Source organism: Lynx rufus, unplaced genomic scaffold, assembly GCF_022079265.1.
Source record: "Lynx rufus isolate CCGP_SWC_20201006 ecotype Redwood Valley unplaced genomic scaffold, mLynRuf1.p SCAF_1, whole genome shotgun sequence".
NCBI lineage: Eukaryota > Metazoa > Chordata > Mammalia > Carnivora > Felidae > Lynx > Lynx rufus.
This window is the reverse complement of record NW_025814823.1, coordinates 169,873,963-169,898,037: the sequence shown is the minus strand read 5'-3', so window position 1 is coordinate 169,898,037 and position 24,075 is coordinate 169,873,963. Positions and strand designations below refer to the sequence as shown.

The 24,075-nt window shown below is 35.4% G+C and overlaps 1 protein-coding gene across 1 annotated transcript in view; it reads right to left on the bottom strand.

Annotated features, from left to right (window-relative positions):
• MAN2A1 (mannosidase alpha class 2A member 1) overlaps window positions 1–24,075 on the bottom strand; it is a 167,129-nt gene that overhangs the window by 65,377 nt on the left and 77,677 nt on the right. Inside the window, exons 9-12 of the mRNA XM_047090160.1 lie at window positions 23,147–23,349; window positions 20,180–20,362; window positions 15,389–15,503; window positions 14,028–14,095 (exon numbers count right to left, since the gene is read on the bottom strand). Of these exons, the coding sequence (XP_046946116.1) occupies window positions 14,028–14,095; window positions 15,389–15,503; window positions 20,180–20,362; window positions 23,147–23,349 (569 nt within the window). The remainder of the gene's footprint in view (window positions 1–14,027; window positions 14,096–15,388; window positions 15,504–20,179; window positions 20,363–23,146; window positions 23,350–24,075) is intronic.

The following is a 24,075-nucleotide window of genomic DNA, read 5'->3' as shown; positions in this document are numbered from 1 at the left end:
TTCTTCAAACTTCTAAATGGCAACAAAAATGTATATAATTAATTGACAGTTACAGTATTTAAAGTTGCCTATTACAAACTTTAAACTGCCTAATGCAAGACGTGTAAAAGGTATTATTTCAGGAGGTGCAAGAAAGCATTAAGAATTTCTTTTTTAATTCTGATAATGAGGAAGCCTAAAGCATAGTCAAGAAGCTAGAGCACTAGCAGACAAATAGAGTCAAGGCAAGGACTCTTACAAAGAAGAATAGTCAACACTTACATACCTCTGTGCTTACAGAATGTGATACCATGGGCGAAGAGTCAGCACTACTTCACTTGAAAAAATTTCTTAAGAAACAGACATTTTTCAATTTTTGGAAGGGATGGGAAGCAGAACAAAGAAGAAAAGTTGAGGCACTCAAGCACGATGCTAATAACAATCTGATGTCAGTCAGAGAGTTCTGGTACTTTCTGCTGTACTGTGTCTTTATTAGGCAATTTGCTAATTATTTTAACTAATTACTTCATAATTCCTCCAAACCATTGCTGTGTAAATCTATAATCTCTATCTTCAAAATCTAAAAAACTCTGAAAATCAAGTTTTTCAAAATTCATTTGGTGGCAAAACCTATTCCACTTGATCTTAATATTCGGAAATTTTAAGTTATTTGATAAGCCCTGTCCCAGACCAAAATATTATTTATGCAATATGCCATATATTCATATTAAGTTCCTAAAATTTTAAAAATTCTGAATTCACAAAGATTTCAGGTAAAGGACTGAGGATTTTATTTAGAGGTGGGCTATACAGCAGTCCAAGTCATAGACTACTTACAGCAGACATCCTATCTGTGTAGGTTCTGAGCCAAAAGAAAACAAAACAAAAAAACCCACCCAAAACCAAAACCAAACAAAAACCAACAGGAAATGAAAGAAGGAAAACATGAACACATCCCAGCACAGTGTTACACAAGGCAAGAACACAAAATAAATCTGTCATCGAATGACTATCTGAACTAGGGAATAAGTATATTTTAACATGGTCCTAAATAGATCACTAAGAAACAGTGAACATTTAAGAATACTGTGTTTTCTTCATACGTGAACACCCCTAATCCCAATAGAACATATGTGCTCTTACTTTCTCTCTCTTCCAATTCTTTATTTTGCAGTTCTAATTAAGTTTTGGTTTTGGAATAAATGGGAAACCTGTTTCTTTTTTTTTTTATTTTTTTAAAAAAAAATTTTTTTTTAACGTTTATTTATTTTTGGGACAGAGAGAGACAGAGCATGAACGGGGGAGGGGCAGAGAGAGAAGGAGACACAAAATCGGAAACAGGCTCCAGGCTCTGAGCCATCAGCCCAGAGCCTGACGCGGGGCTCGAACTCACAGACCGCGAGATCGTGACCTAGCTGAAGTCGGACGCTTAACCGACTGCGCCACCCAGGCGCCCCATGGGAAACCTGTTTCTTAATAATTGTGTGGGATATGATTTTTCTACCTAACTGATAGAAGAGTCTTGAGAACAAGTTTTTAAGAAGCTTCTAGCACCCAGGACTGATTTATTCAGTGCAGATCTGTTTCTACAGTGTACACAACTCTAGTCTGAGTTGATGAGGACAAGGAAGAGTAGTCAATGATCAGAAAACACAGTAGCTAGCCTGGGATCTAGAAAACGAACCTAATGAGTAGATCATGCTAGCTGCCTACCCACAAGCTGTTTTCATATTTTCTTTTACTGAGGATGACAATAACTTTAACTTACAAAAAAAAAAAAAAAAAAAGCCCTTGATTCCCCATACTTGAGGTGGCCACATAACACAGTTCTGGCCAATGAAATGCAACTAGAATTCACAAAGTGGAGCTTCCCAGAAAATTATTGTATCTTCAATTTAATAAAAGTCAGCAGACTCAAGTGACATAACTTTCATCCTCTGCTCCTCCTCCCTGCTCCTAGCTGGAACACAATGCAACGTCTGGAGAAGCAGGCACAACCTTGAGACCATGAGAACAACTGCCACAGGCTGAGGCAGGGCTGAAAGGTAAAAGGGGCCCAGTCCTTTAATGACCTCAGGGAACACATCACAAGTCCTGAACTACCTACTTTGAAACTCATACCTAAGAAAAATAAACTGCTTTCTTGTGAAGCCAATGTAGTAAGGTTTTCGTTATCTGCAGTTGAATACAATCTGAAGAGAAACACTATACCCACAAGAAACGATGCTGAAGTACCAAGAACTCATATTAATCTTAAAAGAAGATAGCACTGAACGCAAGATGATTCTTCTAATGCAAAAAATTTCCCATAAAGATTGATCACTATAGACATACTTTTCCTTAGAGGGCTGCTTAATTTTAAATCTGTCCTTAACTGCCTAACAAATACTACACATAACTTCTCATAATTGCTACCTTCTCTACCTGAATTTTTAGTTACCAATTCAGCAAACACCTCCACCATATGAAGCACTTCTTCCTCATTTCATTCAACCATTTGTAACGTCTTCAATTCAAGCAAGTCTTCTTCATTTTCTCCATGGAAGTTGAAAGGCAGATTTCATAAAAACTTAAGCTCAAACCTCAGAATTTACCAAACCTATGCTCTCTTTAATTTAATACAAAAAGATATGCTAATGTAGGCATTATTTTAAACTTCATATAGAATTTTATGAACATAAGAGTATTTGACCAATCCCTTCTGGTTATTGATGAACATTTAAGTATTTTAAACATTTAAAGTATTTGTTTGGATGATAAAGCTGAGAGACATATTTTGCCCACAGTTCTCTTCACCTCTATATAGGATTATTTCTGCAGGATACATTTCTTCCAGTGCAATGCCTAATTTGAATGCACCTGGCACATATTACTAGGTTACCTTCCAGAAAGATTGCCAGGTGTCATGTTAGGATGGTGAGCAAAATCCAACCTATGCCTTCATGGGATTTATAGCAAGTTTCCTCAGCAGAATATCACATAGGTGCTAAGTTGGACAACAGTGGTTAAACACAAAGTCACATGGGAGCACGTAAGAGTGCCACCTAGTCTAACTCAAGGGTATCAGAAAAAGGTTCCAGGAATGTAACATCTAAATTGAGTTCCCAAAAATAAATAAACGTTGAAAAAAAAATTAAAAAAAAATAAATAAAATAAATAGAGTTCTAAAAAGATAATCAGGAATTTGTGTGTGTGTGTGTGTGTGTGTGTGTGTGTGTGTGTGTATGTGCATGTGTGTATATGACTGGGGATGTGGTGGGAAGGGTTTTTGTTTTGTTTTGTTTCTAGGCAGCAATAGTCTAGAAGTAAGAGAACACAGTATGTCAAGAGAATTGATAGTTGAAGGGCTGAAGCACATAGTGCAGGCTGAGGTGACGTGAAAGATGACGCGAGACACCAAAATGCAGACACATGATTCAAGTTAAAGAGTCTGTGAGTTTATCCTTAAGGCAATGGAGAAAAGAAGAGTTTTGAACAGAGAAGTTAGAACATCATTGCTAGTATCTGGTACTATTAAGTTCATATAGGTAAACTTATTTAATTCCTCCAACAAATGTAGGAGGGAGGGACACCCACCACTGGGGTGTCACCATCATCCAGGGGAGAGACATTACCAACCTAAAATAGGGTACTGGCACTGAAGATAAGGAGAAGTGGACAAAACTGCAATACATTTAGAAAGTAGAATGAAAAGAGACAAAGATGACCAGGGCAATCCTGAAATTTATTATCCAAATGAATATACCTTTGAGAATCAAAGGGGACCACTAATGAAAAACTGAATACACACTCACTCTAAAATTGAGGCCCAAGTTGAGGCGCCTGGGTGGTTCATTTGGTTGAACGTATGACTTCTGCTTAGGTCATGATCTCACAGTTCGTGAGTTCGAGCCCCACATTGGGCTCTGTGCTGACAGCTTCGAATTCTGTGTCTCCCTCTCTCTGCCCCTCCCCACTCATGCTCCGTCTCTCTCTCTCTCTCTCCTTCAAAAATAAATAAAAACATTTAAAAAAAAATTAAATTGAGGCCCAAGTAAGTGGAGGACAAAGCTGACATTTTATTGAAGTGCTTGGGACCACAGAGTGGGTATGAGTAGAGACTAGGAGTTCTGTTTTAGAGAACACTGAGATGGAGGTACAAGTGAGCCATCTCAATGGAGCTATCCACCTGGCCCGTGGGCAGAACTTGAGAGACTTTTCTCAATAGAGATATACATGTGGTGAGTCAACGGTACGCTGACAATAAATGAAGGCAATGGAGTAGGAAATATCACTCTTACCAGGAGCTTTTATCTTTTAAATCTTCCTGAGGCAAAACAATTATTTATTTAAGATCTCTTATATGCTCTTGACTCTCCACCTCTTTCAGATGTTAACATAATCTCAAGATACACATCTGTATTCCTGTAGATTTTTCTACGGTACACATTTACCTTCAGTTTCGGTAACCAAATTTACAACAATGATTTGGATTCATGACGTCTCCTTACTTCCAGTGCCTTCTTACTTTTGATTCACACAGTAGTCAGCTGAATTGACTTTATCCAGAAAATTTTTAAAGAGTACCTGTGGTACATTTTTATAGGTGTTTTCATATTTGAAAATGTCTTTTTCACATTAGAAAGAGAACTGTGAGTATAAAATGATTTCAAACCTCCACAGACTTGTCGTTACCGAGAAGAAACCTAAGTCAGTCTAGCTTTTGTTCCATATTATACATGATCTGTCTTTTTGCTTGGGTACTTTTACAATATGTCCTTTTCCTTTTAATTGAACTAAGTTAGCAAGACACACCAGGGGTGACTCTCTTTTCATTTGTATTACCCAGAACTTCACCCTTTTCATCTATAAAGCAAGACCTTCTCGGCTCAGAAAACTTTTCATCAATTGTATCTTTGATCGTTGCCTCTGCTCCATTTTTTTCCCGAAGAAAATCTCTAAGTCTTTTGTTAAAATCTTGCCTTCCATGCCTATCATCTTCTGTCCTGTTGTTTCCACTTGTCTTCCTTGGCGCTGCATTCTGGCAAAGCGTCTCATGGGTTTTTTCTGTCCTATCACTGGACACGCTTGCACAATGTCAGCCTCACTCTTCAGTACGAATAATGAAGATGCTCTCTCATCGCACCCCCACCAATAACCTTTCCTTTTGTGGCTCCCCCATGCCGGCTCGCCATCTTTTTATTTCAGCTCTCTGTGTTCTGTTTCAGGCTTCTTAGAGATCATGACTCAAACTTTTTGAGAACACCAAAGAGGTCTTTGTGAAATGTTTTCCTAGTCTCTGTTACAAATCATTTTAAAAGGCAAATCGTTCTCCCAAGTCTTCTTGTACCCCTACTTTTTGTCATTCTGTAGGGCCTTTGCACAGGTTTCCTATGGTAACTTTCCATTTACTTCCCTACCCTCTCAGAAGTAGACATCTACCCAGACTCTGTGTATGCTAAAGGTACCCTTGGTCTTTATTCTGGGATTGGCTCAACTCCTTCTCTTATTCCAGAGTTAGTTTTTTTTTTTGACAAGTATTTGTTGAGCACCTATAATGTGCCAAGTATTTGCCAGGGGATTCAAAAGCAAGTAAGTTCCCTGCCACCATAGAGCTAATATTTTAGCAAGAGAGATGGACAGCAAGAAAGAAATAAAATAACCAGTTTGTTAATAACGCTTGAAGGAGGTAAAGAAAATACAGTGATGGAGAACACTGAATAAGTTTTACCATACATATAATACATATATAAATAATATAATATACATATAATAACATAAATTATAAAATAAGGAATAGAAGTCCAGATGCATAGAGGTAGCCTGAATGCAAAAGGTCCAAAAGGCCAATCAATCAAGGTGGCTATGGCTGTAGTATTCATTCTTTTATGCCAGCTCTGGTGAACAAATGGAGAGGTTCTTTCTTCAGCAAAGAATATCACAGTATCTTTCTGGCCCGTGCCACTGTCAGTAGCAATTTCCATAAATGGGTACTTTCCTAGGTCAGTGCTCTACCATCAGTTCCCCATTTGTTTCTGCCTATTTTATTTCTGTCAGATTGAGTCTCCAAATTGGTTGTAAAATACAGACACAATGGAAGCCCCCTTATTGTGATTAAGGCTGGCAATAGATCTGTTAATTGAAAGAGATAAAATTGACTTAAAAGTCAAAGGTAAAGTAGGACATTTTAAAGTTATACATATATGACTCAATAACTCATATTCATGTATGTTTTACATATATATAATTTCCTAATCTACTGATACAACAGCAAAGCTACTTTGACTATGGGACCACTAATTCCTGGATCGTACCTACTACATAATCATCATGTGATTGATCATGTATGGTTTCCAGCTTAGGTTAATGTAAAGTAGACCAAGAACTTCAACATTTAAAAAAAAATTAGGCAACAGGAGTACAGACTGCTTCTCCATCTTTATGATTTTCTTCCCAAATATTTTATAGGCATCTCACCGATCAGTGACTTACCTTTGTTGAAAATCTCCAACTTCATGTATAAAAGCAAACTTTTTGTATAATTCATCAGTTTAATAAAAAGTAATCAAATCATGCAAGAAAAGTAACAAGATCAACTGATCTGGGAATAAATAATCGATTCGTGATAATCATACAACTCAACTGAACTACAGAGGGAGAGAATTGTACTTGTTTCCCTAGCTAGCAGCTTATTGATGACAAGGTCAAGGTACGATGGGCACCAAAAAGGAATGGAAAGAATCAACTGATCTAGTTGGCTAATTAAATGGAGACTGGTTAACAGAAATCTTAGGCAGAGAGAATGAAAATAATAGCTACCTATCTCCTTAACAGCCTCAAAAAAAACAGCACTGTCCCTGTATTAAAATATTAGTCCTCTTGTCTGGTTGGTAAAATACCAGAATTTCAAAGCTGTGGGAGTAGACATTATAAAAAGGAAAAGGAATCAATCCCCATATCTGCTTCTAGAGACCTGCAATGTTGCTTTTATTTCTAACTGTTTACCACTGGTCAGTGAATAATTGCATTTTTCAGTCTAGTTGATCAACTTTATAGTTTGTGGATATCTTAAATTGTGGCAATAGGTTGACCGTCAAGCCAAGGTTTGGTGTTCCTCTGATTGTTCATCATCATCTTTGTTTTCATGAGTTTCAACAGGAAATTGAGAGAGTCAGTCTCAGGGTCCCTAATCAGCCATCACATAAAATGAAAGTGTCAACTTTTTTGTTTTTTAATATAATAGGTGTTATTCATCTAAGTCAATGTAAGGTTGAAACAGTATTTCAGGAATTAATAACTCATCATGTCTGGTATCATAAAAAAATAGAAATGTTAAGAGTAGTAAGACAATCATGGGAAAAGGTAGAGTCTTTTCTCCTTGTCCCTCCCCCAAAGACCTTTATATTTCCCTGGGTGCGGTGGGGGGGAAATACCAGGCAAAATACAAGCTGGCAGATGATTAATTTGGAATGGCAAACACCAAAAAACAGTACTTGATGTTGGTATCCAGACATGATTGCTCTAAAATAAGTTCTAACATAAAATTAACTAATATATCTGTTGAAGCTATCTCCAACTCCCTAAGAAACTTTCAGTTACTTCAAGTAATACACTATATTCTACTGAAGTCTTTTCAATATAACATCCTTTCTAAAAATATCCCAGATTACACGCAGCCTGAAATGTATTTCTGGATAATTGGAGAACTGGTCAATCTGTATCTTGAAGAAGTCAAAATTAATAAAATATAACTCAGATGCAACAGATGAAAATACACAAACACCTTTCACAAGCAATTAATACTTAAACAGAAAAGCAACTCAGAAGAGAGTTTAGGAACTCATCCTTCAAATCCATTAGTGAGTATTAATTCTTAAACAGACTAGACTATTAATACCCACAAAGACCTACACTAGACTAGAACAGCTCAGTTTTTTATTTTTGAGATTCTCCACTGCTGTCAGTTAACAATTCCCCCATTAAAAGAAAATTCTAAAGTAGCTTTAAAAGAAAAGGACATTTCAGCTACTCTCATACTAATAGAACCTGCAAAAGGTCCAGAGTGTCAAATCCTAGTCAAATCATGTATTCTATTATTACCTTGAATTCTCTTAGGATAATATTAAAATGCAGCCCGCAATTTTCAAGAATGGAAATCCTCAATCTTCCTGACTTTGTACATTTTCTTGCTAACTAAGGTGAAGGTATTTCTGTACTAGTTTTCTAGTACATGACAAGATTTGAGCTCTCACTATTACAATCCACGAGCAACAAGCACAGTTCTTACACTAGGTACCACTGTTAATCTCCCCCAAGAAAAGCCATGAGGCACAAGTCAAGCTCCATCTTGACGTTCATGGCTCTCTCAACAGACTCCAGGTCTTCATATTAAAACCACTCTGGTTCAAGTCATGGAATCTCAGTTCAGTTCTGTACAAATGCTTCTACCAGGTCTGTATTATAATAGATAACACTGACGGAATCTGAGCAGTTAGAATTCTATCTCTCCTTTTCTTTGCTTAAAACTTAAGCTGAAACAATTGTTAGGGATATCAGATACTTTTCTTAGATACTTTCTGAGTGTGACTTGGTATAAAAATACATTGATGACATGGTAACCGATGAGAAAATGATTTCAAGTCTTGAACCTCATTACACTATAGGTAATTATTGTGAGAAGAACTATTTGTGATAACATCAAAAACACAAAATGTGGGATCAGGCAAATCCTCTTTGTCAACAACAACAGAAAGTCTTATGTGTAAAAACTGATCTGATCAAGTCAACTCATTCAGTATCTTTTGAACCCACTCAGTGCAAAGAGCCTCGAAGAATGCAATCTCAACGGAGTTAATTCTGTAAGAATACAATGATGCTGAGAAGCAACCTAAAATTTTTCAGGTCTCATGGTATGAAACTCTAAAATCTCAAGTGAGCAGTTGTCCAAATGTTGAGCAAATTCAAAGCTCTTCCTAACTGTTGTTTATTTTTGCTTGCAGTAGTAGTGTATTTGGAAACCCTCTGGCATCCAGACTCCAAATATTAGATGAAAGAACTATTTAGGGAAAATATATGCCAGGATACCACATTTTCACATACAATGTGAGCCATGTCGTATGCACATCTGGAGTCTAAAGTTCAATATTCTCTTCAATCAATAATTAATTGTATTTCAACAAGTCTTTATTCGATTCTTGCTATGTTGAGTAAACTTCCGAAGGTATGTTGGGGGAAATAAATAAAAGAAATAGTTCCTACCATCAAGGAGTTTACAATCTAGCAGTCTTAACCTCAAATAATTATACTGACAGAAATAAGACAAAATCCATTCACAGCTATATGAGTAAGTCATTTTGAACCTGATTTAGACGAACATTTAGGGCCCCTGTCATAATGGGATGACACTTTGGGCATCTAGAGGGGAGGGGGAATACTGTACATATGGTAGGTATGTGCACTGGAGTGGCCAGTGGGTAAACTGTAGTAGACAGACTTCAAGATGACTGCCATCATTCCCTCTGCTTCCTATATATGCTCCTCACATCATGTAATGGAGAAGAATTTCCTCCCCTTGAATCTCGACTGACCTTAATGACTTGCTTGACTAAGAATGTAGTGGGAAGGACCTCCTAGGACTTCTGAGGCTAAGTCCTAGAAGCCTTGCCGCTTTCACTCAGGTGACTTTCTCAGGGTTCTGCTGTGGGTTGATTCCTGTGACAACTACATGCAATAAATTAGAGGCAGAGAGAAACTGATAACAAAAGAGCAGGAAGGCATTGCAGTGGTTCAAGTAAAACGTAAAAAAAAAAAAAAAAAAAAAGTGGCTTGAAACCGAAAAGTAACAGGAAGGCAGGAGATGATGGATGTCAGAGATGAGTAGAGGGGAAAATCCAAAAGACTCTCCAGTCCCTGACACTTAAAGAGCAAGAAAAGGTAGAAGTCAAAGTGGGTTCTGGGGTTTTAGAACCTAGACAACCAAAAAGAGAAGGATACTATTAATAAAGATTGTGATCCAAAAGGAAGTATGCATGGAGAAAACCAGAGGAAATTAAATTAGAAGTGCTGGGCAGCCATCCAGGGAGAACCATTCAACAAGCAAATGGCAATGGGGGTATCAAGTGCCTTTTGTGGGATTAAGTGTTTTTTATATCTGGTAGTCTGAAGTCACCCAAGTCCAAAGCACTGACTTCTTTTGTATCTCCACATGCTTGATGGTTTCTTTTAAAATTAAGCCCTTTTTTTTTCGGGCCAAAAGAGACATAAGATCCCTTACCAATAAGTGCCTGGCTTAAAATTAATAGTACTTATTGGTAAATTATAATTGATTTGAATAAATTATTCTCAAACTAAAAAAATCTTCTACTTGAAAAATTAAATTTGCAGATTTACAGAAGTTATCTCAATGTAATTTTAGCTGTATACTTGGTGGCATTTCAAATTATCCACTTAAAAAAAAAAATTCCTTTATACACTGTCAGAACACACAACTTGCTGGCCTGAGCTGTGGCAACATTTGTTTCCATCCTGCCTGAAGGACCAAATGCCAAACCAAGACTGAAATCCCTGCATGTCTCAAAAGTTTACCTTCCATCCTGTATGTCCTCTGCACTCCTAATCCTCTAAATCTTTGTATTAAAGCTTTTTACAATTGTTTCTTTAGGCAATTATATGTGTGCAGAGAGAAAAAGAAACATCTCTGTGCGTTTAAGGATTATTTAAGGCTAGAAAATTTATGACTTGTTCAGGGTGCCCTAATTTTTAACTCTTGCTGTACCTGCTTTCCACACAGACTACAAATGCATACACTACAATAGCTTACGTAACCTTGTGGACTCAAGCAGGTACATGGACATATATCACATCACTGTGAGCAGATTATGGACTACTTTTTAAACACCCACAAACTAAAGTACGTTAAGTTACATAGCTATAACTAATGTTGCCAACAACATGATCAAATTCATTTACATGTGTTATCGAAACTATGGGTTTAGAAACTATGGGTTTCTCATCCTTTTTACATCATAATTCCTTGAAGACTCTTTTGAGACATTTTTTGCTACTCATCCCCCTCATACAATTTTAATATAACACTTAAATGTATGTCTGTTATGCACTACTACATACCATTTTTATATATTTAAAAAAATAGTACTTTTTTTTTCACACTCTAAGAACCGATTTTTACCCTAAGAAGGACGTCTCCCTCACTGAGAATGCATGTTTTAGTTAGATTAGTAATTTGTTACTTAAATAAGAACTATGCTTATAATCAAAATAATGCTAAGCCTTAGATGATTATGTAAGATTCATGAAGAATATGAGAAAAATGTGTGACCATACTTCTGAAACTTCTAACTCAAAGACTGAGAAGTGCAAACATTTATTTCACTTTCAGTACCTGCTAAATAAAGCTATCAAACTCTTCCATTTTAAAGGTTACCATCATTCCTCATTCTTCAGTGATATTACTGAGAGTGACTCAGTATTTGTGGCTAACAAGTAAAATACAGATTTTAAAACCAGAAGAGTAAGTAGTTCTATTCATGAGGTCCTCAAGTACAAAAGAGATAAAAGTAAGAATTCGACAATTGTTAAGTGCCCCAATTCACCTAACCACAGAAATAGTAGTAGCACTGACGTTTGATAGAAAAGAACTGTGAAGAAGTAATATTAAGATGAAGAACACTGTTTAAATACAAACTGTTTTAAAGGAAATATTAAAAAGTGACAATTTTACTAATAGTCTCAAAAATTCTATTAGATCTCCTCAATATCAGAGCCAAAAAACAGATTCCTTAGTTAATACACCTGTATCTCCTTTCTTCCACCAGCATAAGTAGGACTAAATATCACTGCTAGTTAAAGCAAGGACAGTAGAGGAAAAAGAGAAGCCACAGGGTTTCTCACTCACTGTGGCTCCATCCCACACACCCTTCCATGCACCCAAAGGAAGACGAATGGGGTGCAGAAGGGGCATGAATTGCTTACAGCAAGCATAACATATTTTTATGGTAGCAGAAACAAAGATCTTTCCCCACCAAAATACAAAAAGGAGGAAAAGTTAAGAGAATTAAGCCTAAAGCCAAAGAGATTTATGGATACCACAATTTATTAGGGGCACAATATTTAAGAAATAGCCATGTAACCCCAAATATTTACTTATTTTAAGACAAAGAAAACATTTAGTAGTTGCAGTATCATTACTCTTTCATGACCTGACAATCTGAAAGCTTTTAAGACTGCAACAAGACTTTCTTTAAAAAAAAATTTTTTTTTATTAAAAAAATTTAACGTTTATTTATTATTGAGAGACAGAGAGAGACAAAGCATAAGCAGGGAAGAGGCAGAGAGAAGAGGAAACACGGATTCCAAAGCAGGCTTCAGGCTCCGAGCTGTCAGCACAGAGCCTGATACGGGGCTCAAACTCACAAACTATGAGATCATGACCTGAGCCAAAGTCGGACGCCCAACCAACTGAGCCACCCAGGTGCCCCCCCCCAAATTTTTTTTAATGTTTATTTATTTTTTTTAGAGAGAGAGAGACAGCAGAGGAGGGAGGGGCAGAGAGAGACAGGGAGACATAGAATATGAAGGAGGCTCCAGGCTCTGAGCTGTCAGCACACAGCCTGACGTGGGACTTGAATTCATGAACCAGGTGATCATGACCTGAGCCAAAGTCAGACGCTTAACCATTGAGCCACCCAGAAGTCCCCCTGCTTTTTTTTTTTTTAATTTTTTTTTTAATGTTTATTTTGAGAGAGAAACAGAGTGGGAGCAGGAGAGAGATAGAGAGAGAGGGAGACACAAAATCTGAAGGGACTTTCAAGTTAAGATATAAACTATCTGTTCCAGTTAATCCCTTCTTTTTCTGGCCAAAAAAAAGAAATACAGGATTTCTTTGCCATTACTTCAGTGATACTTTACTGTAACTAAAAAATACTTATCTTCTTGTTCTAAGGTATGAACTGTATATGTTTTAAGTCTCTACTTCTTGAAGAAATTTAGCCAACTAAGGCTTTATTCTATGCTTAACCAAAATGTCAACTTTATTACAGCAATTGTGTATTTTCTTTTTTTTTTTTCAACGTTTATTTATTTTTGCGACAGAGAGAGACAGAGCATGAACGGGGGAGGGGCAGAGAGAGAGGGAGACACAGAATCGGAAACAGGCTCCAGGCTCTGAGCCATCAGCCCAGAGCCCGACGCGGGGCTCGAACTCACGGACCGCGAGATCGTGACCTGGCTGAAGTCGGACGCTTAACCGACTGCGCCACCCAGGCGCCCCTGTGTATTTTCTATAATACTATTATTCCATTTATTTTTAAATAATCTCAATAAAGAATATCTAGCTAAAATTATGAATTATCCTTTACAATTATTCTTTTACGCTACAATTTTTAAATAATAAATTTCTCGGATAGTAAAAAGTTATATAAGAATACACTGTGTATCTGGGTATTGTGGGTACTGATCTATTGATATTTGGTTATTAAAAACAGATGACTTGGTTAAATAATTACCGGTAAAAACACAAAACATTTCTTTCTAAATGAGAGGTAGCCACCAATTAGTCACTCCATTTTTAGGTCACCGGAGCACCCTTCCCAATTACCTTAACATAAACCCACAATGCTAAAATGAGACAGTCTGACCAGCACAATGACAAATAACTAGTAAACAGTTTGCAGTAAAATCCTTAATAATTAAGTTTCTTCCTTCATTTTAAAAATAGGATCAGGGATTAATGAAAATAAGGTAAGTAAAACAATGAGTTAAGAAAGAACATAACCATAAATTGTATTTACCATTCCATCCCAAATATCTGTAAAAAATACTGTTATAATAGTTCATTCAGCAATCAATGCACCAAGCACTGTGTTAGCTATTAACACCGAACATGACAGCCCTGGGAGAAAATTCATTTTTTCAGACAACTTTGTACAATTAATAAATTGATTAAATAAAATACTTCCTCAAAATATATACTGGCTGGAGCAAAAAATGTTGAAAAGCAAGAATGTCAAGTCAGAACCGCAGCAAAAGTTTGTGAGAAATTATGTATTTACCTTGGATCTGCACTCAGCGTTATTACAGTTTTTTGTGGTAGAGAACTTTGTGAGCTTTGTTTCAAATCCTATAAAAATAAGCAAAAATTTTTTTAATTTTAATTTTAAAACTCAAGTTTCAAAATTAGCTATGTAATAGTACTTACAAGAATCCTAAAAAGGGTAAAATGGGGAAAAATCCTCTTTCCAGCTACATAAAGTCCATCAAAGTTCAAAATAAGTAATTCTTGTGTGTGTGCATACATGTGTGTGTGCATTTAGATCTCAGGACGGCATATGTCACAGGGACCAGACTCCAATTAGGAACCAAATCAGAGTCCTAAAGATAACTGTGCAAAAAGTTTTACTACTTTACCTTTGTATCACAGGTTTCATTCATATCCTATGCAATGTTTGCCCATTTGTTGGATTTTTTACCTTAATATGAAAATATGAAACCATAATTTGATTACAAGCATCAGTATATGAAAATACTGAAATTATCTCTGATTCCAGATGTGTAAGTTCCAATTACATGCAAAATTTCAAAGCCTATCATTCATAATAGACTCTAATGATAAAAAAAAAATTACAATTTTAAAATATCTGAGTCGCCAAGTGGCAGTCTCAAGAGGTCTGCAACCAACCATTTTTTTCAACTGTTCTTTGCTGTGGAATAGCATATTCTTCCTTTCAGAGTATGTTCTGTTTTATTGGCTCATCTGATCCTAACAACAGTATAAGCTATGTCTGGTATCGTCTCATCTTACAGGGCTCATAGATGTTAAGCAACTTTTTCAAGGCCCATGCGATCAGGTTCAGAGGTTGAGGCTAAAAGCTAGTCTCCTAATTCCTCAACCACTCCTCTTCTGTTACACACATCTGAGCACTGCCCACAGCACTCCATGGCCTGACCTTAAAACCAGAAGACAATTTAGGATCATTCAAACTGAAGTTCAGCAAGAACAGATTAAGGATTTACAGCAGCAGTGCAAACACCAAGGGGCTTCTAATTTAAGCCAAGCAAAAATAACTAATTATGATGCCCAGTTATCTCACCATATCATCTTACAATACATTATCATCAACACACTTAAGAGTGTTTTGGAAGCCTGTTATGTTTCACATAACAAAGTAAGTTCATTATTTTATTTTTCATGCTTAGATTTAGTCAGAACAAAATATACACCATAAACCAAATACAGACACACTGATAGGAAAGAAGCACACACAGATATTTCATATAAAATGATATAAATTCTAAGTACAAGGAAATCACAATTTTTTAATGTCTCTTTTCACTAAGCTTCTCATCCCCCTTTCCAAATTAAGAATAAAAGAATCACACACTTTTATGATAAATATAAAAGATATCAACTAACCATGTCTAGGAGGTTATCAAAAGAGTAAGAGTTGTACGAGTTTTTGTCCTTCAAAATAAGAAGTAGTGCAGAATATCCGATTATCTTCTTCAAATTCATTAAGGACTGAAAGAGTCTGTGAACCAAAAATGTTACTGGTCTGAGAAGTAATTCAAATATCTGTATACAATATTTTCAGTTTCTTTAATAATGGCCAAACCACCATTACTCTCATCCTGTCTTCACAAAGTGCAACCTGTAATGAACCTATAAAGAATTGATACTTTTTTGCCCACAATTAAGTACTTAGAAAAAAAGGAGGGGGGTTAATCACAAGATACCACTAATAAGGATTCATTTAAAGTAGAAAACTTTCTGGACATACCTGAAACACATAAACTTATTCAAAATGATTCTTCTTTTTTCTTTTTTTTTTTTTAACCTGCTGATACATTCTATGAATATCATGTCAAATAATAACACCCTGCATGATCACTCCAACGGCTTTAAGGCGTTCTTACCAAAAAAGCACTTTGATACTTTAGAAAATTCTTTAGCAAGTGTTGAAATAGCAAGAGAAGACATGAGTTTAACTCTTGCTCACAAAATTCAATCAGTATACACACTTCAAAAAATTCAAATTCTTGTTCAAAAAAAAGAGAAAGTTTTCACAAGTCTGGCTAATGAAATTGTCTTTGTCCCTGTTAAATTTTCTTGGTCATTAAAATTGCTAACTGTATTCAAACTGTATTTTTACGTTAGAGGAACCAACGAGATGCATACCAGTCAACTGATTCAAGATCAATTCCAGAATATAATCTTAGGACATTACCAGCTATTGCTGAAACACTACACATAGGAAAAGAATTTGTTTGAAGTTTTTCTCAAGCTCAGTCTTGTTTCTTTAAAGAACAAGTATCCCTGTTTATAGAACAGTTATCTCTAAGTAAACTCACTGGAGAAATCTGTAGAGAAACTTGGTGACTCATGCTTTAATCAACCACGGAGTCTATTATGTTTTAGAGTGATTATATCATTTTCCCCAACATAGGAAGCAATTTTGCATCTATACGTTAGGAACATTTTTGCTGGCATGCAACAACATCATAAAAAATTGTAAGAGAATCAGAAATAACTTCTTTTTGTAGAGCATTGAGATTACCTTCAAAGATGTAAGTGATCATAATCGTAAGTTAATTAACTAGGTAAATGTGTTATACATACACAGTATTAAAGTCTTAAGGACATGAGTTCAGGCCATCAACCAGCTAAGCTTCTCAGTCTATTCAAATGTTTTCCTAGATGATAACAAGTGTTCTCTCCAGATTAAGAGACAATATGAATGGCTACAACTCAGTTCTAGAAACAAGCCCCTCGATCTAAGTTTATTTTTATTATCTACATAGCTATCTTTATTAGGCTGTCTGAACCTGCAGAATAAAAGTCATGTTTTCCATCAGCTAAAACCTTATATGTATTACAGCACACTGAAGAGTCCTAATTAAACTGAGGGAATGCCACAAATCAATGTTTGTATCCTAAAGGCACACACACAGTTTTTGAATGAGATAAGCACTAAGTACTGATACAGTATTCCCCAAAGCTTTCTCAGGATGTATAAAGCTGTTTTGTTTAAGGCAAAACAAGACTACACACGGTAAATAAGTTTGGGAAACACTGGGTAAAGCAAAATTTTAATGTTTCACCACTTCAGCATTGTGGGATTTCTCAGAGCCTCTAATTTGCTAACATGCCCTTATCCTATTATTATCAAACAGTTCAGAGAACATCACTTAGAAATCAGTTTTCTCCTTTGTTATCATTACTGCTGTTCAAAGCTGGTATTATCATGTTTGTTTCAATGAATAGTTTGATCTATATGTTTGGACCCTCATACTCACCCTTTGTTCATTTTTTTCTACCTACCTTAATTACAAGGTATAAACTGGCAGAATTTTAAATCTTTGTGTAGCTGACCTCATTACCATTTCTTCTCTTTTACATAGCCACATTATCCACTTTTAAGCTGAACATTCATCACAAAGTGTCCCAGTCTAACTCATTTTTTCATGCCATGATTAGAATTAACCTTCAAATAGCCATGAGGTATTCTTGCTCTCCACGTTATCATTTTATAAACATTCAATCTACTGTTGAGAGAGCAGTAATGTAAGTATGAATCACCCTTAGATGGCAGAAGAGAAAGCTAGAAGGGTCTGGATCCCTGTTAGCATTGTGGAGCTGCCATACCTGAACCAAGGATCTGCAGAGTTCTTTCATACGGCATAAAAGAACAGAATTTATTCAGTTTCAAGTTGTTATTAGTAGCAGCCAAATGTAATCCTTAACTCATACACTTGTTCACAGGGACACTTCTGCCAATATCTGAATAAACAGTCAACAGTCCACGAACAAGAGAACACCCAATGCTAGCTGCTTCTTTGTTTGTAATTCTCTAACTTGTGTTTTGAAATTTTCTACTTAAAATGTCTACGCTAATGACTTGATAATTGTGTATGACTTTTCAATGAAGTGTGAAGTGCTCGCAAAGCAAATTTACAAATGTCAAGGACAATTTGAGAATTATTGTGTCTTTTTTCTCTAAGATGCAATTTTGCACGGCATGTTTTTATACACTAAAAGCGTAACCAAACATATGGAAGAAATAATGACAGGACTTCTGGAAAGGTTACGAGACAGAAAATGTCCTGAAGCAAAAACTCTATGACCTGTACCCAAGTCTCTTTCAATGTGGCAGCCAGAGAGAGCAGGTATACAGTGCAGGAGAATGACTTTTTATTTCCTCTTAGAAACTCTGCTCTGAATCTAAGCACCTTCACTTCTAAACTCTCAATAAACCAAGAAGGCAGGAGCAGGTGAAAAGGAAAAAATGGAGGATCGGACCTTACTTTTATTTTTTTTTAATAGTTTATTGTTATACACACTGTTTTTGCAACTTTTGTTTTGCTTTTGTTTTGTTTTACAATACATCTCACAGAGATCTTTGAATCCATATATTAAGTGTGTCTTTATCCTTTCTTTGTGTTAGTATTAGTATTTCATTATATAAATAACAACTTTTTTCTTTTACTTATGCTCTTAGATCAACATGTAGCCACAACATATATTTAAAACGAATACTTGTTTCTAACAAAACAAGGACTAATTTCATAGTACTCTCAGTATATTAGTAAAATATTTTCATAGTACTCTCAGTATATTAGTAAAATATTTTCCAATGAAAAATATTTCTTCAGAAATTTTATTTTAGAAAATATTCACTTATAATAATAAATGTATTTGTTTTGCAGGGAAACCAGATTCAATAACCTCTAAATGCCTCATAGGATGGGGGTTGTGAGGGCAGGGAAGGAGAGTGAATCACCCATGATCTGGGGGAACAGTGGATGGAGAGGGTGGTGCAGACCCTAAAAAGCAAGTTAGTTCGTCTGATCCCATGACTGAACTATTATCATGGACCGATTCCAAGGCCATTTGCTTTGCCTGCAAATGGTTTTTAAGTTTTTGAGGATCTGACCTTACTTTCAAAAATGACTTCTGTGAGCGAAAAACCAGTATCATCATCCATTGAGTGTTTCCCACTTTAAGCCCAGCTCAACCTCAACGGATGCCAAATATATTTGCCACAAGAAAACTGAGACTATATCAAGATATTACCTTGAATGTATTCTCAAGGACTGAAGTCAACTAATGAAACCTCAAGATTTTTCCCCCCAAAGAGTCAAAACATTGTAACTAAAATTTTAATTAACACTTATTACGATTGGTAGTATCAGTTGTGGATCAATTTTTAATGTTGACTTTATGTGCTGTATACACTTCACATATGGGAGCATTTATTTCAAAAAGAGTCACCTTTTAAATCTATATTATAAGAAAATAAGAGCATATTTTAACAATTTTAAAATATTATCAAAGCACACCATTATTGATAGGAAAAAAACTTGAAGAAAAAATAATCTAAATCATAGTGAAACAATAGTCAAAACTCCCTCCCCAACATAGGAATCTTCTCTACACTGATCCTAATGAATGGTAATCTAAACTTGGGCATGATGGTGAAAATCTATCCTAAAAGGTAAGCCTTTCCATTATTGGGAAGCACTATTTTACAAAGTCCCCTGCTGTTCTGAGCTAAAACCTGTACTCACTGTTTCCAATTCTGCACTGTGAAAACACCTGAGCTTCTACTCCCTCACTCATCTTCATAAACTTTCAGAGAGCTGAAGATGGCTTTGATATCAATACCCAGGCCATCCCCTCTCATCTCAAGTCCTTATATCATCCATCCATATATATCAAGGTTGCAAGGCTCTTCTACTTGCTGGGTATCTTCTAGGCTGATTTTTTTGGTCAATGTCCCTCTAAAAAACAATGAAGTATCTGAGAACAACCGGATATGAAACAGGAAATAAAGCTGCTATACAATGAAGTGTGGCTCTTTATCTCCCTGAATTATAGCTATGATCCATTTGATACCAAATCCTTGGTCAAGAAGGTAACCCCAATTACCACACAATATGTAAGAAAAAACACAATCAGTTTTATATTAATGTGTCAGTACTCCATTTGCAGAAATGCACTGCAATAAAAAGTTAGAACAGCTAGTATAACATCAAGAGGTTTTTTGAAAAATGCTTTGAAAACTGATGTTTTTCTATAGCAATACTTATAATGCATATCATTAGTAATATGGTCTAATGTACATTAGCAACTTCATCAAAGATATAAGCCTGTGACCCAAAATTTTTAAAGACTGTTTTATAATCACTTTTTAAATAATTATATTACCTGGTACCATAATCCACAACCACCCAATCTTTTGCAGTTCCTGTGATAGCATCATGATGTTGAAATAGTCCCAAATTTCTTCTGGCTTCTGTCAGTGCCGTGTAATGGGATGATGAAAGAAATTTACTTATCTTGTATTTCTGAGCTTGTTTCAGGGCGAAATAGTAAAGAATTTCAGCAGCCCTAGTTGCATAAAACAGTCATTAGTTTTTATTTCAAAACAAATATTGACTATTTAAAACATGTGGTACTGATACATTTTCAAATGTGGTTTTTCAAAAACCCACAATTTCAGTGCTATTTATTAAAAAAAGATACTGATAATAAATATTTCTATAAGACCATCAAGGTATCCATCTAATAAATCTAAAGCATTGATCATCAGAGAACATCACGTCTAAATTGATATAAAGGGCCCTTGTTCTAGACGTTCCTGGAAAGAAGCCAGTACCCACTGGCAGCGTGATATTTTTTCACTATGTTCTACGTAAGTTAAACCTATCTCAACACAGCAGTAAGAAGTGGTTAATGGTTTCTGTCCTTTCTATCTCCAAGATCAACACAGACACAAAAGATGAACTTCATCACCAGAAAGCCATTTACTCTCACATATGTACATTAAAGGAGAGATGGTGTGGAGATACATGGTCACATGGGTGGGAAAGTAACAGTAAAGCAGACGCAGAAAAATGATGGCTTGACAGCTCAGTGACAATAGCTAGTCTAAGTGTTGAATGATAACAATGTAAGTGTTGAATTCAACAATATAAACTGAAAGATGATAAAACATATGCTGTCTTTTCTCATTTATTTAAAAAAAAGCACTTCAGCTTAAGAATAGTTTTTGAGCAAGAATATGGGGATTTATCATTTTAACACTTTTCTATTATTTCATCATCAGAGGATATGGTTCAAGATAGGCTTCAAAAGAAGTTCTTTGAAAAGGAGATATGGCTTGATGAAGTAAAAAATGTAATAAGGCTCTTTATGCCAAACGTATTAAGGATAATGGAGAGAAAATCAAGGCAATATATAAATGCATAAAGATATAGGGAAAAAGAAATGTGAAGTACTTAAAAAAAAGAATTCCTTTAAATTTTGCAATAATTAAAGGTTACTAAATAATCTCCACTTCTAAATTCTAACCCTTCTAAAATTCATGGCATGAGAAACACTAAATTTGAGTGAAAGAAACTGTATATGTGTTCATATATATCCACAGCACATACTCCTGGTTTTGAAAAGAATACACACATATAAGGATATTCCAAAATGTAAAAATGGGATTTAAAAATTATTTTCTTCTTTATACTCTTCTATTTTATCCAAGTATTTTTTTTACAAATAAGCTATAAGATGAAGTATTTATTACCACACAATAAACTTATTTTCAAATAATTACGTTTTGAAATTCACAATTAAATGGTTTTTTGTTGTTTTATTTTAAAGCAGAATTTTCAAAATATATTACCAGCCCTAAGTACTTCCATTTTAAGTATGCTCAATAAATTAAGATTGAAACCACATTTCGTAATTGTCACTAAAAAATAGGTGACACTTTCAAAAAATGCAGTGGTCCAAAAGAAATCTCTATATTACTTAGTACTTTCTCTGTTTTCATCATGGATAGTTTAGAATAACATAATAGATAATTATATTCTATTGGGTAGAAATGCATAAATTTCTCTAATATAGAAATACTATTTTATTACAAATACAATAATATGTATTCTTTTTGCACATTTGTGAGTATCCCAGAAAATAGTCAAAGGTCAGGTTTTTGAAATAATGGTAATGACACTTATGTTAACAGTAAAAATAATAAAAACATACTGTTATACCAAAGTACAACGCTTGAAGAAATTCATGATTTTTATAAAAAGGCTTTCCAAAATGTACTCTTTCTACCAGTATATAGAAGAAAGTAGGTGTGACATTACTTTTTAATACTGAGATTCATCATGAAAATTAATCATCATGAATTCATGATCTGAACGAAGTTGAAAGTGAACTTAACAGGAAAATAAATTAACCTCCTGAGCTACATACACATAGAAAGAGCCTCATGAGTTGCTGGGGTGGTTAATCTTTACCAAAAAACACCAAGACTCAGTTACTTAACTGTCACACTCCTCACTATGACAGCTGCTAGCCACATGTGGTTATTTACACTTAAATTAGTTAAAATTAAATGAAATTAAGAGTTCATTTCCTTAGCCACACTGGTCACATTTCAAGTGCTCAACAGTTACACGTGGCTAGTGGCTACATACTAAACAGTGCAGAAAAGAGACAGAATATTTCTATCACTGCAGAAAGTTCTACTGGACACTGACGAAAAGCTCTACTGGACAATGATGGTTCAGAACGTTTTTATTTTCTACCAACTTTTCTGCCTTTTCCATGTCACTGTACTTTTTCAGCCTATCACTCTGCCTCCATCAGTTCTCATCTCTTTCAAGTTTTGTTCTTCTAAGCAGAAAATCATACCTATACGAAATATATTTCTAATAAATAAGAACTGAGATGGAGCCTCTAAAGTTCTCCTACATATAAAATACATTAGTTTTGGATTATGTACTTTGAGGCCCACATTTTGGCCACTGAGGGGCCATATTTGTTCCTTTTGACCCTTGTTCTGATTACTAATCTTCAGACACACATGCTGATGCCAATGAATACAACTGTGGTGTGCAAACAATACAGGTAATTAATTACAAACATATAAAACATAAAATATAGGAGAAAATCTAATTACATAAACTGCTTTTCCTTCCAGAACAAAAACCCATGTAATAATTTGATTATGCTTTGGAGACATATCTCTGATTACATTAAAATTTCGCAATTACATTAAACACATCCTAACACTGCATAAATTTCATATATTATGCAAGACTCTACAAAAAGGCTATGATAATACAAAAGAGGTGAATAATTAATGTAGTTATCTAAACATAAATGTACCTTAAATGGGATTCCAATATCCTATCCATTCGCTTGTAAAAGGGTCTGGATGTAAAGTAGCCACTCCAGTAATGATCATCTCGGTCAGCATAAGTGAAAAAATCTCCACTTAGAACAGGGAACATTGATTGGCTATTCTTTCCACTGGTTACATCTTCTTTATCCAGTGCATCAAAGTAATCTGATAAAGTTCCAAACTGTATCTAATGAAAAAAAAAGTTACACTTCAATTATTCATCTCTACCTTAAAATTACATCTAGCACTGAAAGGAGAAGTTAATAATAAATATTTAAGATGTGCTTCCACGTTAAGATGAAAATCTAGCTCAGATTTTATCAAACTCAAAAGCAGGGGGGAAATACACAGTGACTCTTTTACTTGCATCAAGTCCCAAATTAAATTAAAATAAAACTGATATACCTAAGGGGTTAGAAGAGCTATTTAGATATACAAATTTGGGAATCTGATTAACTCCTTACAAATCTCCAGAATTTCAAAATATGCAGGGGTCATGGCATAGAATTATTCAGAGATGAAGGAACGCTGGGAGGAAGCAGAAAAAATAAAACATTTCATTTACATATATTTAGCTATAACATTTTGAGCAAAATGTTCCAGAAGTCTGGAATAATAGTTTTGTTAAGCATTTTCATAGGTCTTATGCACATATACTCTCCTGGCCTCCCCATCTCCCTAGTTTGAGCTCTTATAAGGGAGACTTCAAGAACAGCAGATCATTAAAAATAAACAAAACAGGGGCGCCTGGGTGGCTTGGTCGGTTGGGCGTCCGACTTTGGCTCAGGTCATGATCTCACGGTCGTGAGTTCGAGCCCCGCGTCAGGCTCTGTGCTGACCGCTCAGAGCCTGGAGCCTGTTTCAGATTCTGTGTCTCCCTCTCTCTCTGCCCCTCCCCGTTCATGCTCTGTCT